The following is a 16,807-nucleotide window of genomic DNA, read 5'->3' on the forward strand; positions in this document are numbered from 1 at the left end:
ATCCTCAAATGTCGAGTCCACTAAGTCACTTACATGAGGAAAGCAGGGATGGGGGAGGTTTGGTGGCTGTGGGAAGGTGGGGAACTGGAAGGCAGAGGTATTGGGGGCACTAGGTAGACTGGAGTGGGGACAAAGATTCTGAGCGGGGACAAGGGCGCCGCACGCAGGCCTCTAGCTCCGGGGGCCGGAACGTTGCGTACACGGAACGCACGGGCCAGGGGCTGGCGGGCAGCCCGGGTGCCTTTCAAGGAGGACCGTCACGCGGCAACGCCTGGAGCCGGCGGAAATGGGGTTAGTGTCCCGCGGCACAGCCGCGGCTGGGCTGGGGCCAGCGAGAGCCGCCGTTCGCCCGCGCCCGCCCGACGCGGTCCCCAACCTCATCTCGACCCCGCCGCCCGAGGGCGCGGCCCCGGGGAGCAGCCGGTGAGCACTTGGGGGGCGGGCCGGCGTCCATGAGGCGCGACCTTGGGGAGCTGCCCCCGCCGGACCACGGGCTCCGACTCCCGCTGCGGTGGTCCCAGGCGCAGGCTGAGGAGCCCAAGGGTCTCCGGAGCCTCCTCTCGGAGCTGCGCAGGCTTCTTGCCTCTCGGAGAGTCTGTTTCCTCATCCGTAAAATGGGGGCTCTGCTGGCCGCTGGGAACGGCGGGTCTGAGACTCGGGAGGGCTGTGAGGCCCCGCCACCCGCTTCAGGAGCGCGCCCACCCACCCCCGGGTTTGCGGCAGGGCCGCGTGAGTGCTCTTGGCCGGGGTACATCCCACTGGGGTGCACCCCAGCCCTGTGGGGTGGAGAGGGCCTGGCTGGTTTCTTCTGCGCCCAACCAACTTGTGTCCCGATGTGCACTCTTTCGAAGAGCATTCAGGGTCAATGGAACTGGCTGTCAGCGCTTTACAGTAGTAGTGTCCTTGACTGCAGTAACTGTGGAAAAAGAGTCCTAGATTCATGTCCATTCTGAAACGAGAGGGGAAAAGTACTGTTTACTGAATGCTTGTTGTTTTTTAAACACAAACACATGGAGTGAAAACGAATTCCTGTGAGCTCTTGAGGATCAGTGAGGGTGAGACTCTACAAAGGAGGGTCTTAGTGAAATGTCCCTGGCCAGTCATAACTGGGCTTTTGCCCTGAATCAGTTCATGCAAGGGATGGGAGGCTGTCCACTTCCTAAGGTAGACTGTTGAGTTCAGGTTTTGTGACAAGGGGCGTCCCAGAGACTGCGTTACCTGACTGATCTGGGAGTGGGCCAGGTCACAGAGAACTGGGCATCGTTCTTAACAGAGGCAGCATTCCCAGGCCTGCGCCCTTGTTTTTATCACAGTCTTTAAAGCTGCACACGGTACCGAGTTACTGCCCTGCTTTCTCCCATCTGTACCTCTGCTATTGATTGCCTGCTCTTTCATCTTTTCCTGGCTGTCTGATCAGAGCAGACTTCTTTGTGTTGGCTACTCCCAGAGGCTGAGGTGCAGGGTGGGAATGGGAACTTGCCCTGTGATTTGAATTCTCTCTCACTACCCCATGGTTGGGAACACCAACCTCTGCCCTCCACGCTTCCCGAGACATGAGGAGGTTTTGTTTTTTTTTTTAAGGTCAACTTTGAAGATGAAGCATAAGACACACAAAGAAAGTGCACAGATCGTACATGTACAGCTCAATGAATTTTCTGAAAGTGAACCCGCCATGTAACCAGCTTCCCCCAGAGCATCTGATTACTGTTTGCCCAATTGTGTTTCTTTTCTGACAGTAGCTTTGGCAGTTTTCCTTAGCTGCTGTGAAAGGAGTCCCCAAGCAGGGTATGATCTTGTCATTTGGCTGAGCTGGTGGTCCTGACAGGCTGGTGCTGAGAGACTTGGACCATGCTGGCTGATCCCCCACAGTGGTCACCAAGCCAGATGCTCCAGGAGCCTGACAGAATCGCTCTGTCCCTCTCACAATGGTCCTGCAGAAGTGTCAGGAAGACAAGGTGGCCCTTGATGCCCTTGCCGATGGCCACAGGGACTTCCCCTGTCGACACCCATGTTCCCTGCCCTTTCTGGTCACTGGGGGGTGGGCCATTTGGGAGTCTGGCTATTGCTTCACTCAGAGGGACCCTTTTTACTCAGAACCTACAGGTGGAAGAGGCCTCACCCCTCCAGCCCCGCTCTGGACCACCTGCAGGGGAGGAAAGCAGCTGTACCAGTTGCATCTCCCCAACACGTGTGTCCCTCTCTGTCCTCCTGTCCTCACCTGTGTCCTTTCCTCAGGTGTGGCTCCAACTTGAAGGGGTCTTTGCTCAGGGCAGCTGCTCTGCCCTTTGTGCTGGTGCAGTGGGGTCATCAGTGTCTGGGAAAGGGCCAGCCCCAAGGCAAACCCCTACCCAGGCAAACCTGCTGTCCATCAGGCCCCATCTGGGAGGGCTCAGGTGGGAAATGGGGTGCTTACTGAGAGTTCACATCTACAGCTGGCTGAAGCCGGGGCTGGGCAAGGCTCAGGGTCACACAGAATTCAGGAGTCACAGCCACTTGGGGCTGTCCTTGCTGCTCAGGGGTCAGGTGAAGGTAGTGGAGGCCAGGAAGGCGGGCGTCCCCTCATCCATTCTCCAGGGCTGGAGAACTCCCACCCCCCTTTCTAGAACACTTCCTGGCTGGGGAATAGGTCCTGAAGGCAGTGTTTGGCTGTGACAAGAGGATGGGGCTCCCAGGGAAGGATGGGCACCACTGGAGGCTGCAGGGTCAGGGCAGAGGCAGGAGCCCCATGGAGCTGGGCCTGTTGGCTGAGCACTGAGGCTTCCCCAGGGGCTGACTGGGCAGCAGATGGACTTGGGCACCAGGCGTGTCCCCAGGCACCTTCTGGGGCACCTGCAACAATGCCCACAGCTGTCAGCAGCATGCGATTTCCCTCAGTTCAGCAGCAATTTGTGTCAATTTTTATCTTTATTCTTGCTAGCTTAGTAAGTTAATCAAGGTTTGTAAGATTTTTAATCTACATTACTTTAATTGTTAATGAGATTGTGCATTTTTTCACGTGCTGCACATGAACTGTAATCAGTTCCCTTGTGTTCAGCCCTGTGCGCCCTGGTGAGAAGGTCATGTGACCTCACCTGTTCTACCTGCTTGTCTCTGGGGATGGGAGGGAAAGCACTGACCTCTCTCAGGGTAACGGTGGGGGGTAGCTTGGGCCTATGCTCACAGCAGCCTGGACTGGAGATGGATACCTGGGCCCACTACCAGCCCTGTGACCAGACCCAAAGCTGCATTGCCCCAACCTATGGGCCCAGTGGCTGTGTGGATGTGTTTGTCAGGGCCATTCATGTCATGTATTAGCCAGGGCCTGCAGCCCTGGCACTGCCAGCCACCCTGGGGTCATTGGGGCACCACAGCAGCAACGGCAGCAGCTCTGAGCTGAGCCCCGCTCCTCTCTTCTAGCGTTCCCAGCATGGTGCTGAAGGCCTTCTTCCCCACGTGCTGTGCCTCGGCGGACAGCGGCCTCCTGGTTGGACGGTGGGTCCCGGAGCAGAGCAGTGCCGTGGTTCTGGCCGTGGTGCACTTTCCCTTCATCCCCATCCAAGTCAAGGAGCTCCTGGCCCAAGTGCAGCAGGCCAGTCGGGTGGGCGTGGCTGTACTGGGCACCTGGTGCCACCGCCGGCAGGAGCCCGAGGAGAGCCTGGGTCACTTCCTGGAGGGCCTGGGTGCCATCTTCTCCCATGAGCCTTGGCTCCAGCTGTGCCGGGAGAGGGGCAGCAAATTCTGGAGCTGCAAGGCCACCCACCGGCAGGTGCCCACCTGCCCAGCCACCTCTGGCGAGGACCAGGTCATGCTTGTTTTCTACGACCAGCGCAAGGTGCTGCTATCTCAGCTGCACCCGCCTGCAGCCCTACCTGACCGCCAGGCTGGGGATGCCACGGCCAGCGCTGTGGGCCTGGCTGCTGTCTTTGACACAGTGGCACGAAGCGAGGCGCTCTTCCGAAGTGACTGGTTCGATGAGGGCCCCGTGCGGCTGAGCCATTGGCAGTCAGAGGGCGTGGAGGCCAGCATCCTTGTGGAGCTGGCTAAGTGGGCAGCGGGGCCTATCTGCCTGCTGCTGACCTGCCTGCTGTCACTCGTCTCCGCCGCCAGTGCCTGTCGGTAGGTGCCCCTGGGGCCAGGGCAGGAGGGAGTCAGGCCCCTGAGGCCTAGGCCCACTCCTTGGTGTACAGCAGTCACGGGGGCCCAGGTGGGCCCTTCTGAGGCTCATGGCTGCTCCCTGTTCCTGGCTCCCATCCCCTCCCTGTGCCCGCTAGCTCAGAATATGCCCCAGTGGTGGCTGCTGTTTTGCTGCCTTTCAGGCCCAGGACAGAGCCAGGCTTCATGGCAGCCTCCACGGTTTCATGCGACCCACCAGGTAAGGGTATGAGGGGACCCTCTGACAGCCTGGGTCCCTGAAAGGAAAATTAAATGATGAACAGACCTTGGTTGTTGCCACCCAAGGGCCACTGTTGGCCCTGCTGGGGAGTTGTTTGTCCTCCTGCAGACACACAGGCCCTCCTGGTTTCCTGGCCCTGGTACTCACACGAGAGGCAGCCCAAGAAGGCTGTGGGGGCAGCATCCACTCACGGTCCAATGGGGGTCTGGGCTGGTGGTTCCCAGCCTCGCCTGCTCTCTAGACTCTCTAGAACACTCCTGGCTGCAGGCCTGGTCAAAGGATGTGTAAAAGCTGTTGTGGTCCCGGGAGAATCCTGGGGCAGCACCAGGGAGTTCTGGCAAGTTAATCCCTGGGCCTGAGCTGTGGACCCCTCTCTCTATAAGAAGCCACCTCCTCAGTGGCACCACCTGGTAGGGAGCAGCTGTGCTACATCCTCGGGTTCAGGCTCTGAGATACAGGGCTGGCCTTCCCTGCTTACCAGAGGCTCCAGGAGCACTTGGGCCTGTCCCAGCAGAGAAACCTCGGCAGCTGTGTGTGGACAACACCTTGGGTAGTGGGGACTGCTGGGTGTCTTGACAGGAAGAGTGGGTTTTGGATCTTCATGACCCTCTTGGAATGAATCATATGAAAATGAATGTATGAGCCTGGGTGCAGCTTTGGGGGAAAAAAGCTACTTTGCTTTTGTTAATTTCAAAGGATGCAAGAAAGGTTGTGAATGGCTCATGTGTCCCAAGTCCCAGTGAGCCCCTTAAGCAGGAGATGGTCATCAGTGGTGGATAAGAGCACCGCGATGTGAACGTGAATCATGGCTGTCACTGCAGGAGTGAAGCCCCAGCGATGCTGCCAAGGGCTGATCTGAGCTCTGGGGAGACCCCTGCACAGGGTCCTCTGCAGCCAGTGCAGGGCTGTCTTCCGCTGGACTGGGATGGAGGAGGGAGGGGCTGTGCTGACCACATTTCACTCTTGGAATTGATTTCAAGTTGCTTGGTTGAAAACGAAACCTTTAAACCTTCCAAAGTCAAGACCTTCCTTCCAAGGGTCTGAGTGTGGTCATTTGGTGGCTGCACATGCCCATGAATCCTTTGGGCCCCTCCTGCCAGTGGCACAGCTCTGAGTGGAAGCTAGGCACTGGCCCAGCTGAGTTACCTTTTGGCACTTTCTTCATCTTTGCTTGTGAACTTCTCAACTTCTGAATAGGTCTGTGAGGGGTCCTGGGGCCTCCTTTGCCTTGTGAGAGATGAGTTTTGGTGTATAGCTCTATAGCAGTAGGTCACCTGAGACCCTTGACAACATCACTCCTCCAGGCACTCAGCTTTAGGTGTGCCTGGAGTTAGGTCTGAGTGACCGTGATCCCCACTGGGCTGCCCACTTGGGCAGCTGAGTTCAGGAGTGTGGCCCCTAGTGTTTGGGGCCACCAAAGCCTTGGGCTGAGCCTGGCCTGGCCCTTCCTCCCTGCAGTAGAGAAGTGTTGGCGACAGCCTCGGTGGCCCTCCCTCCCTGGCGAACAAAACCCCAGAGGACCTGAAGGTCCATTCTCCTCCCTCCTCTGCAGGATGTTCAAGCTGTGGCCACTGTCCTTCGTCTGGAGCAAGCTCTCCACATGTGAGCAGCTCAGGCACCGGCTGGAGCAGCTCACACTGGTCTTCAGTACCCAAAAGGCCAAGAACCCCACCCAGCTGATGAGGTGCTGGGCCTGTCCTGGGCTCCCCCACCGGGCCATGGTCCCAGTCCCTTCCCCAGGCCCTTTCCGGCTCCACACCTGCCCCTCTGATCCTTTCCGGCCAGGCCACCCTCATCACCCACTCCTGTTGGACTCCTCCTTCCAGGAAGGCCAATATGCTTGTCTCTGTGCTCCTCGATGTGGCCCTTGGCCTTGTGCTGCTGTCCTGGCTCCACAGGAAGGACCGCATCGGGCAGCTGGCTGATGCCCTCATCCCCGTGGCTGACGTGAGTTGGTTGGAGTGGAGCCCAGACTGGAATCAAGCTCCTGTTTTCCTGGGGTGGTGGCAGCAGAGGCCCCTCAGTCAGCCAGAGCAGCTCAACCCTGACCCCAGGCAGGTCCCATGGGTGCCACTGTGTCTCGCAGGATCCGTGGGACTGTGCAGACCTGGGCCCTCCAGCAGGTCATATCTCAGCTCCTGGCCCCTGCTTTCCCTGCCAGGTCCACTGTCATGGCGTCCCCGTTGTCTCCCCACCGTACATGATCTTTCTGCTCTCCTGGCTCTTCAGGGTGGCTGATTTTTGGCCTGGGCTCTATGCACAGTCAATGTCACTGGGTCCTTTCCTGTGCTCAGGGCTGTCTGTGTAGTTGATCTTGGCCTCCCATCCTGCTCCCAGCACTGCTTCTTCAGTTCCCACACTGAGAGCCAGAGGCAGCAGCTGCTCCTGAACTTGCCCTTCATGATCTGTGCACCATTCCCAGGGCCTAGGTGCTGCCCCACCCTCCTCTCCCTTCCATGGTTATCCTCCCACTGTCCCTCCATGCTAGCTCTGAGCCTTTGCCATCTACCTCCTTCAGAGGCCCTATCACGTCTGTTGGGCGCTTGTCTTCCTGCTTAGGGCAGGCCCTGCAGGCCACTCCCAGACCTCTGTGGGAGCTTCCTGGCCTGTGATGTAGTTGAATGGCTGTGGCCTAGGTAGGTGGTCTTTATGGGCTAAGCCTCTGCCTGCCATTGTCAGCGTCCAGCCACAGGTGTGGCTAGGCCAGGACCCTGCAGGGCAGGAGCCCTACAGGCCGAGAGTTCCATGGCTTCTCAGGGAGAACTGGCCCAAGAGGGAGGAGGGAGGAGAGAGGGCCTAGGGGCTGGGGATGGGGGTTGGCTGCTTCACTCATCCACACTCTGCCTTTTGGCTAGCTTTGCCTTTTGCAAAATTGCTCAGAAGTATAAATATTTAATTTAAAAATGAAAGCCTCTTCCTGCTGCCAAGCTCTTATCCTTTAAATATTAAATAAGCTCTCTACATTCAGAACACTCTGTTCTTCTTCTCACTGTTCCTGACACGGCAGAGGCCTTCACCCCAGGTTAGGAAAGGCCTGCTTTGTGGGTGAGAGGGAGGTGGCAGGCTGTGGGGCAAGGATGTCGCTCCTGTGGCCTCAGTGTGGGTGATGAGGCCAGGGGTCTCTGGGGCCTGCCCACTGCAGCTGGCACAGCTTTTCCTCCTGGTGCGGCCAGGACAGTGGGCAACTTCCCTGCTTGCTTTTGAGGGTCCCTGTGCTATCTCTGGCCCTCACTTGACATTGTTCTTCCCTCTAGGGGACCCTCCAGCCCTCCTACCTGCTACCTGGGCCCCTGACGGGCTTGACACCCTCACGCTCACTCAGGGTCATCCAGACAGGTAAGCGGGGTGGTATCAGTTGATGGACAGTGTGCCCCTCCTGTGTCCTTGCAGCATGTGGCTGAGGAGCTCCAGCATCTGCTGCAGTGGCTGATGGGCGCACCTGCTGGGCTCAAGATGAACCGGGCGCTGGACCAGGTGCTAGGCCGCTTCTTCCTATACCACATCCACCTGTGGATCGGTGAGTGTTGGTGGGCGGGTGGGCAGGCTTCACCCGGCCCCTGATCCCTACCTCAGCTCCAGGGACACAAGCTCTGGCTGAGAGGGTCAGTGGGGCTGGGCCAGGCCCTGTCCCATCAGGCTCTGCTTCCTGCCCCCATTATCCTGTGTGTGGAGCATTGCTTTGCTGTGCTGGCCACTCAGTTTCCTGAAGCCTCAGGCACCCTGCCTCAGTGAGGACTTGGGGGAACCAGGCACTCCCTGGGCAACCCTTCAAGGCTGTCTCCCATCCTGCCAGGCTACATCCACCTCATGTCCCCCTTCATTGAGTGCATCCTGTGGCACGTGGGCCTCTCGGCCTGCCTGGGCCTGACAGTCGCCCTATCCATCCTGTCGGACATCATTGCTCTCCTCACTTTCCACATCTACTGCTTCTATGTCTACGGTGCCAGGTGGGTGTGTGCCCCCTACCCCTGTAGGCCAGCCCCGTGTAGCCTTCCAAGCTAGGCTTCTGGGGCTGGGCGGGCGTGGGGTTCGCCAGCCCCTACCCTGACAATATCCGCGTCCTGCAGGCTGTACTGCCTGAAGATCTATGGCCTGTCCTCGCTCTGGCGCCTGTTCCGAGGGAAGAAGTGGAATGTCCTGCGCCAGCGGGTGGACTCCTGCTCCTATGACCTGGACCAGGTACTGGCCTGGCCCCAGTCCCACTGGCCCTTGAACAGGCCTGGCTGGTGCAGCTGCTTGGGCACCACAAAGGGCAGCCACAGTCCTGTTCTGTAGGACCTGGGGACACGGGCCCTCAGACAGTGCAGAGCCCTGCCCCTGGTGGGAGATGGACCCTGCTCCCAGGGGCTGCCGGGCAGCGGGCACTAGAAGTGATACGTGCACAGGGCCCTAGAGGTGACCCCCAGAGGTGACCAGGCACCAGTCTGGCTCTGGCTCATCTCTTTAGCTTGCTCAGACCTGATGCAGGGACCATGAGTGCTGCCCTTTGGGGGCATGTTTCTTCCTGCCTAATTTTCACCACTCTCTGTCTTTGGCCTACATGGCTGCTCACCCTGTCAGCTGGTCCTGTCTGTCCAGCCCCCGTCTCCCCTCGTGTAACTGAGTCTGGAGGGCAGGCTGACACATCCCTCTTGGTGCAGGAGAAAACTGTTATGAGCAGGCTTTCCTGGGTTGTCTCAGGAAGCTGGCTTGGTTGCAAGATGGGTGTGGGGAGATGGGCAGCAGGGGAGTGGCCAGTGCTGCTGGAGTGTCGCCCGCCTGGCTGGGGCTCTAGAGCTGCTGATGCTGATGCTGGTGCCTTTTCTTCGGCAGCTGTTCATCGGGACCTTGCTTTTCACCATCCTGGTCTTCCTCCTGCCCACCACGGCCCTGTACTACCTGGTATTCACCCTGGTGAGCCAAGGGCCAACGTGCCATGGGTAGTCCACCCTTGCAGGCCCTGTGGAGTGTGGCTGTTCTGGACCCTGGGCCGTGTGTGCTGGGCCCTGGAGTGGACACCACCCACTGCTCTGGGCCACGAAGCTGGGTGCACAGAGGGCAGGACCCACAGTGGGTGGGTCATGGTGCTGGTGTCCCGCATATGGGACCCGGTGCAGGGGAGGGGGAGTGCAGATAGCAAGAGGGACATGGCACCCAGGTAGCCCAGGCCGAGGGGCCAGTGGCATGTTTCCCTGGGTTGGAGCACCATCTCCTCTGACTGCTCCTGCCTGCTGCTTCCTGGCTTCCTGTGCTCAGGCCTCAGGTTCAGGGCTGGGTCCATGCCCTCCTCTTGGGACCCATGGGGCTGCTCTGCTCAAGGGCGTGCTAGCCTGGTCCTAGCCACAGTCCCAGCTTGGAGGCCCTGAACGCTGTCTCTGCTGCAGCTCCGGCTCCTGGTGGTCACTGTGCAGGGCCTGATCCATCTGCTTGTGGACCTTGTCAACTCCCTGCCACTCTACTCACTCGGCCTCCGGCTCTGCCGGCCCTACAGGCTCGCAGGTAGGTCTGCATGCTGTCTGGGCAGGGGTACACCTGTGGGCCCTCCAGAAGCACCAACTGTGCCACTCCTTCCTGGAAGTGGGGTGGGCAGGGGTGGGCAGGAAAGACAGAGACCCCTGGTCCTGCGGTGTCCGCTGGGCCAGCTGTCTGCTGTGAGCTGGAGGGAGAGGCCCCATGCCACTCAGGTTCAGAGTCCAGAGGCAGCCCTTTCTCTTTCTCTCCCTTTCCTGTGATGAACGTGAATGTTTGCTCTCAGGGCTGTCTGCAGCAGTAGGGTAGGTGGTGCATGAACGTGGCTCAGAAAAGACGTGTCCCATGTGGTTGTATGGAGCTGTGTATGCCTGCTGGTGCCCCTCAACCTGGAGGGGACGGGCCATGGTGGAGGACACTTGGATGGACAGACCACAACCAGGATAAACACACACCATCCCAGCTGCCCCTAATGGGAGGCCATCCCCACTGCAGGCCTAGGGAGGCCCAACCCAACTGGTCACAGAGATGTGTGTTGGCCCATCTGGTTCAGGGGCTTTGAACATATTGGAGAACTTGGGGAGTTCTTGGCACAGCCTGTCTAGCAACTGTTCAGATGGCCCCCGACGTGACCAGCACACCCAGGAGGCCCTGCACTAGGGGCTCATGGCTGAAGCTCATGGCAGCTGCTCCCAGCCAGTCCAGTGCCAGAAGACATGAACGTGCATGTTCCACGGGCTTTGGATCTGGAGTCTGCCTGCTGGGTGTCCAAGCCACTTTCTCAGCAGACTCCTGGGTGGCCCACTCCAGGGACCCTGCTAAAGTGCTACCCAGGCTGACTTGGCCCCCCAGCCCCCTCTACGCCTCAGAATGCCAGGGCGGGGCAGGTGGAGAGCCTGGGACCCGGCACCTTCCTCTCCCAGCCCTCAGCTCTTGGCCAGAGCAGGGTCCTTTTAACGTCATAAAAGGCCACAGATGCTGCCTCTTCTCTCCACTGAGTTTGCCTTGGGGCCTCTTCATCAGCTGATAATTAGTTCCTGTTTCTCCTTTCAAGAACCTTCCACCTTGGGAATCCCCAGGCTCAAGCTCGGGAGCCTAAACTTTAGGCCAGGGGCGTGGTGGGTCCCTGAGTCAGCCATGCACACAGGAGTCAGGAGGCGCCCACCACCCAGCAAGTGCCTTGTCCGCTCTGTGAGAAAACCCGTGTCCCACTCGGAAAGCAGCACAGCTAGTGCCCTGATGCCTGGTGGTGCCCCAGACCCTTGACTTTTGCCTTTTGGTGAGGTTCTGCAGGAGGCTCTGACGAGGGCCAGGCAGCCAGCTCAAAGAGGCAGATGGAAAGGAGGGGCTGCCTAGGTGGCCTGCAGCCCTCTAAGTGCCACTCAGAGCAGGAGGACTGATGTCACTGTCTGCAGGGCCCTGGGAACCCTGGGGGACCGCCCTGTTCCCTTACGGGGACCTCGCTCTCCTTGCAGCCGGCGTGAAGTTCCGAGTCCTGGAGCATGAGGCTGGCAGCCCCCTCCGCCTCCTGATGCAGGTAAGGCCTCCATGCACCCCTCATGCTGCTCTCTGGGGACAAATCCCCACCCGACACGATGCCACCTACATTCTGGGGCACGTTCTATGCCTCCCTGTGGGTGGGGCCACATGGGTCCAGGGTAAGGTGCTAGCAGGAAGACCTACCAGAACTGAGGCTCCCCCACCCACAAGGCCTCTGGGCAGCATGACCTGGTCTGCCTGGAACTTCCTCCAGCAGAGCTTGTGCAAGGGGTCCCCTGTGCTGTGCCAGATGCCCTTGGCCACCCAGGGCTCCTGCCCTTGGCCCTACAGGCTCTCCTTCCAGGCTGAATAGCACAGGTTTGGCGAAGGCCTCAGGACACCCAGGCACACTCTATTGGGCTCTTATCTTAAATAGCTTGGGGCCTGTCCCGAGGGAGGGAGCCGGTTGCGAGGCACCAGATCCCAGTGTTGGGGCCAGGCAGGCGGAGTTGTCCTGCAGGGCAAGATCAGATGCTGAGGCAGCCAGAGCCTGTGTGCTTTTCTCAGGGGTGTTCTGAGTCCCACTTGAGGAGGCTCCTCAGAGCTAAGTGAGGCCTGGAGTGGAGGGGTCGGCTCCCCGCCAGCCCGGCCCACCATCCCTCCCCACAGCATGGTCACAGCAGAGCATGCCCAAGCCTCCCTCCCCAGCTGCTCCCCTGACCCCTGTGTATCACAGGCGAGAGCACGACTGGCATGGAGCTGGGCCTGCCCCACAGTTGTTCAGCCCAGGGACCCCCCATGAGGGCCTGCCAGGCCTAGAGAACTGGAGGCCTGGGGAGTTGGGGGCCATGTCCAGGCTGATCACTGCCCTTGTGCTTCCAGATAAACCCCCTGTCCTACAGTCGTGTGGTGCACACCTACCGTCTCCCCAGCTGTGGCTGCCACCCCAAGCACTCCTGGGGTTCCCTGTGCCGTAAGCTGTTCTTCGGGGAGCTCATCTACCCTTGGAGGCAGAGAGGGGACAAGCAGGACTGAGGGAACCAGGCCACCAGAAACCCCAGCACTACCAGCTGCCAGGGTGGCTTTGACTGTCAGGGCAGCACACGTCCCTGCTCTTTGCCTTCCCTGCCCCCAGTTGTCTGGGACCTCTGCAGGCCCTGCTGGGGCCCTGCCTGTCGCATCTCCTGACTCTGAGGTCGTGGGAGTGGTGAACTGGAGGATGCAGGAGTGGCCAGCCAGGCCAGCTGGCCTCCACTCTGGCACTGGCTTGTTTGCCTTGGGACCCACCTTCTGATCTGCTATGATGCACTGTTAGCCCATGCCCACTAGCCTCCCAGGACTGCCCCCACCCCTACACCAGACCCTAGCAGAGGTTTACTGAGCCCCGCCTCTACCCACTGGGTCAGTTCCCAGTGGGGTGAGCTGGCAGACCTCTCCGGCTGCTCCCAGGTGCCCGACCCTGTCACGGGTTAGAAGGACCCTTCCTAGGGTGCATTCAACAGTCCTTGAGACTCTGGCCCCCAAGCATCTCCTTCCCTGAGCGGTTTTCTGCAGGATACCCTTCTGCATCCTCAGTTCCTTCCAGCTGTCTCAGTGGAGCAACAGCCAGCCAGTCTAGGGGGTCCAAACCACTGCTGACCCCCAGCCGAAACCAGCAGCCTCTGAGAGCCAGGAGGGGCCCTCCAGGAAGCTGAGTGGCAGCGCCCCTCATGCCCTGAATTGCACAGGCTTTACTTGATGCTCCTGGAGAGGATACTCTGTAGGAGGAGCTGCCCACAGGCCTTTGGGTGTGTAAAACCAGGCCACATGGGGTGCCCAGAGCTGGCAGCAGAGCACTACTCACCCAGCTGCCCCGTTCCTGCCCTGAACCGGAGCCAAATCTTCCATTTCATTCACTGACTTCTCGCAGAAGCAGGCAGCTCCTGGGCAGATGCTTCTGTAGCCCCCAGGGAGGGGTCCTAGCACTCAAGCTGCATCTGCTTGCTGACTGCAGGCAGAATCAAGTGTGATTTTGAAGCCCAGAATCCCGGGGGGAGGAAGCATGGAGATGCGAATGGCTTCACGTTCAGTGTGTCATCTTGGGGTTGGACGTGGGGTGGGGGAGGGCAGTGCTCCCTGTCCATCCCAGGCAGCCTGAGCTGTCCACTTCTGCCACCCACACTCCTTGGCTATGGGCCACAGTGGGGGGGCTTCTGGGGGAGTCCCCACCAGCCCAGTGTTGGGTGGGAGGGGTCCTGGCTCTGCCTTTTTCTGCTGAGACAATAAAGCCTCTCGTGTTTGGAGTACACCTCTGCCTCCCATCACCATGTGGGCAGTGGGTCTAGGGAGGCACCCCTTCTCTTGGGGCAGTGGGACAGCTGGCTTCCACTGTTTGTCCTGAGCTGACTACTATGCCCATTTCCTGTTTGATGCTAAGCTGGGGGACATTGGGAACCTTGTCCCCTGAAGCAGGCCTCTTTGCAGGTCAGGTGGGTGAATGTGTAGGCTCTGGTCCCTTGAAGATGTCCTGGCATGGGTGGATGGACCCAGGGCCACTTCCTTTCCATTTTTGGCCTTGCCCTGGTGTCGGGGAGCTCCCAGGACCGGGCCGAGGGCAGGGATGCAGGCCTGTCTGGGAGCAGGGTGGTGGTGGTGGTGAGCCACTCCTGTCTCTGATGAATATGTCATTGCCTGAACCCTAAGGACTCCCTGCAGGGTAGGGGCACTACCTGATGGACTCTACCTGTCCTGCAGCCTCCAGGGACCCTCAGGTAGCTTCCTCTGCCTGTTGTCCAGGCTGTGGAGGGGAGGGGTTGGAGCCCAAAGAGGTCACTCAGCAACTCCCAGGCCTGCATCTCCACCAAGGGTCAGCAGAGGGCCCCACACGAGTCATGGAGGGCAAGACTAACACCCAGACCTGCTGAGAATAGCCTCTGTCACCTGTATTTCTGGGGCCGCCTTCCCGGTCACCAAATGCCAAGACTCGGAGATGGCACACGGGGTCTGCCACCCCTCCCACTGAATTTTCTCCCCTGATCTGCCCAGCCCACCAGGCAGTGGTGGCCATGTCCCAGGCCTTGCCTGGCAGCTGTCAATCTGTGCCGGGTGTGGGGCTCCCTGCCCATCTCCCAAAGGCCAGCCCCAGCCTGCTACCAGAGCTGGCCAAGGGAATACTGGTCACTCTAGCCACTGGCAGCCACGAAGAGATGCCACTTGCACATCCCAGGCTGCTCCTGTCCTGTCTGTCGTCCCTGGACCCATACAGCCCCTGCTGAGGGATGGCCTTCATCTGTGCTCTCATCCCCAACCCAGGACTCTTGAGCACACCTGCCTCACTGACTTGGCAGAACCTCAAGCTGCAGCCTCTCCTAGGCTGACCCTCAGGCTGCCCTGAGAAGTGGACGTTTCCCCCCACAGCCACCCACTGGGAAGGGCCTCAGAGAGGGACGGTGATCTGTTGAAGTCCATTCTTGCCAGCTCCCTCCTGTGCTTGAAAATTTACTTTGATGTAATTTCAGAGAGTCAGCTAACATAGTACTTCACACCCTTCACCAGATTCCCTGTTGCTAACATTTTGACACAGCTGTTTTTTCATGCTCACAGTCTAACATTTCTGAACCATTTGATCATCAGTTGCCCCTAATTGTGCCCTTAAAATGTCCAGTGTATCTCTTGTAAGGCCAAGGACTGACCTATGTAACCAGAGCATAGTGAGGAAAACCAGGGACATAACATGGATGGGGCCACCTCACTTGAATGTTCCCAGCACCTTCCTGTGCTCCTGGGCACCAGTCTGGAGGATCCTTTGACCCCAAGTGTGCCCACGTCTGCCTCCCCTGTGGTCTTAGAAGGTCCAGCCAGTCACTTGGTAGCATGTCCCTATATGGGGTTCGTTTTGACGATTCTTGAGATTCAGCTCCTGTGCTCTTCGGAACAGCAGGTAAATGTCACTGTGTCCTTCTAAGGCATTGCCCTGGGAGGAACACCATGTCTGTCCATCCCAGTGACATCAGCCTGATCCATCAGTTTCTCTGTAAAGCTACTTTCCCTTTTAATTAACAAGTGATTTGTGACCATGTGACCATCTTGTCCCCTTTCCCCCTTTGGCCCGCTGGTTGCGTATCCACCATGGGTTCTTGCCGGTGCACACAGGTTTCAGGCTTGCTCCACCTGTGGGACTTCATTGGGGCCTCTCCTTGGCAGCAGGCCTGGGCTGGGGGGCCGAGAAGCTGAAACTTGTGTGAGGGCTGCCAGAGCACCAGGGCCAAGGTCTGTTTGCCCCAGTGGGTGATCACCAGAACCTTCTCAGAGAGGAGGGCTTGAGGTACAGCACAGAGGGCAGTGGGTATCCTGGAGGGGAGGGGCAAAGACACCCCAGACCACTCCTTCGTTCCTTCCTGGACAGACGCTGGGTCTGGAGGCCTGGCCCCCATCCTTGTCTAAAGCCAGTGGGTGAGGAAGCTGCAGGGGGGATCGTCATAGGGGGCTCTTCACCAGACATTTCCCAGGCCTCTAGAGGGCCCAAGGTTACCCATGACCACCCAACACCTGGGCGCCTCGCAAGGCTGACCCAGGACTTGTGAGCAGAGGGCTGTCCTGGACTGCTCTGTCCTTGGCCTGAGGTTCCCCCATGGACATATAGGTCCCCAGCCTACAAACCAGGGATGGTCTTGCCTGCTGCACAGGTTGTGCTGGGAAGGACCCAGCTGGCCTCACTCTGTCCTGGGTGATGGAGAACCAGACAGCAGAGCCTACAGCTGCTAGAGCCCCTTCTAGGGGAAGTCCTGAGGCACAAAGGGTACTTTTGACCAAGTTCTCTGCAAAGTAGAATGATGACAGCTTCTCACCTACCCTTCTTTCTGGGCAGACTCAGAAACCAAGAAGGAAACATCAGCCCCACAGTGCTTCCTGTCCTGTCCCTCAGTGACTTCAGAGCAGGGAGTTAGGTGAAGCCAGGTTTGGGGGTGGCAGGTGATGGGTGCTCAGTTCTGGCCCCTGTGGGGGCTCGACTCCCTGCTTCCACGGGCTGAGGGCTCACAAGACTGCCCACTGGCTGTTGTTTGTGTAAACGCTGTGTGATGCGGGTGGCTGTGCCCTTTTTGTAAATGTTGGGAGCTGCATCTGCTATAACCCAGTACTCAGGGTATTACGAGTACTGGGATTACGAGTGAGCCAAGTGGCCCTGCCCATCCCTAGCCAGCCTCTGCCCTTGAGTGTCCCAGAGGGCCAGGAGGCCACCAGGAGAGTTTCTTTGTAAAGGCACATGAGAAAAGCCCAGGTGCTTGCTCACCAGGTGCTGCCCACCCAAAAGAAGGACCAGCTCCTTAGGAAGCCTCCCCAGAAGGGGTTGGCGGCAGCTTGTGGGGGGTGGTCACTTGGTGTTACGGCCCCCATACAGAGGTCTGCTCTCTTTGAAGGTCACCTACTGCTGGAGACACCACCGGGCTCAGTGACCCCTTGGGAGAGAGTCCCTGCTGCCTGTTCCTTGCCTGCTTGACTGACAATGTGCTAGTCAGGCTGTCCTCAGTG

The 16,807-nt window shown here is 59.1% G+C and overlaps 1 protein-coding gene across 4 annotated transcripts; it reads left to right on the forward strand.

Moving 5' to 3' along the window:
- The first annotated feature begins 250 nt into the window (after window positions 1-250).
- On the forward strand, window positions 251-13,586 carry PIGQ (phosphatidylinositol glycan anchor biosynthesis class Q). Of its 4 annotated transcripts, XM_072942299.1 has the most exons (12): window positions 256-423; window positions 3,397-4,095; window positions 4,256-4,351; window positions 5,925-6,056; window positions 6,199-6,319; window positions 7,763-7,889; window positions 8,166-8,319; window positions 8,440-8,551; window positions 9,185-9,265; window positions 9,736-9,850; window positions 11,296-11,357; window positions 12,182-13,586. In XM_072942299.1, the coding sequence occupies exons 1-12, from the start codon at window positions 287-289 to the stop codon at window positions 12,332-12,334; spliced, it is 1,989 nt and encodes a 662-aa protein (XP_072798400.1). In that variant the 5' UTR covers window positions 256-286; the 3' UTR covers window positions 12,335-13,586. The 4 variants fall into 4 exon arrangements, with proteins under 4 accessions (XP_072798401.1, XP_072798400.1, XP_072798402.1 ...); XM_072942300.1 differs by lacking the exon at window positions 9,185-9,265 and having other exon boundaries at window positions 251-423; XM_006204230.4 differs by lacking the exon at window positions 4,256-4,351 and having other exon boundaries at window positions 258-423.
- The last annotated feature ends 3,221 nt before the right edge of the window (window positions 13,587-16,807 follow it).

Source organism: Vicugna pacos, chromosome 18, assembly GCF_048564905.1.
Source record: "Vicugna pacos chromosome 18, VicPac4, whole genome shotgun sequence".
Lineage (NCBI taxonomy): Eukaryota > Metazoa > Chordata > Mammalia > Artiodactyla > Camelidae > Vicugna > Vicugna pacos.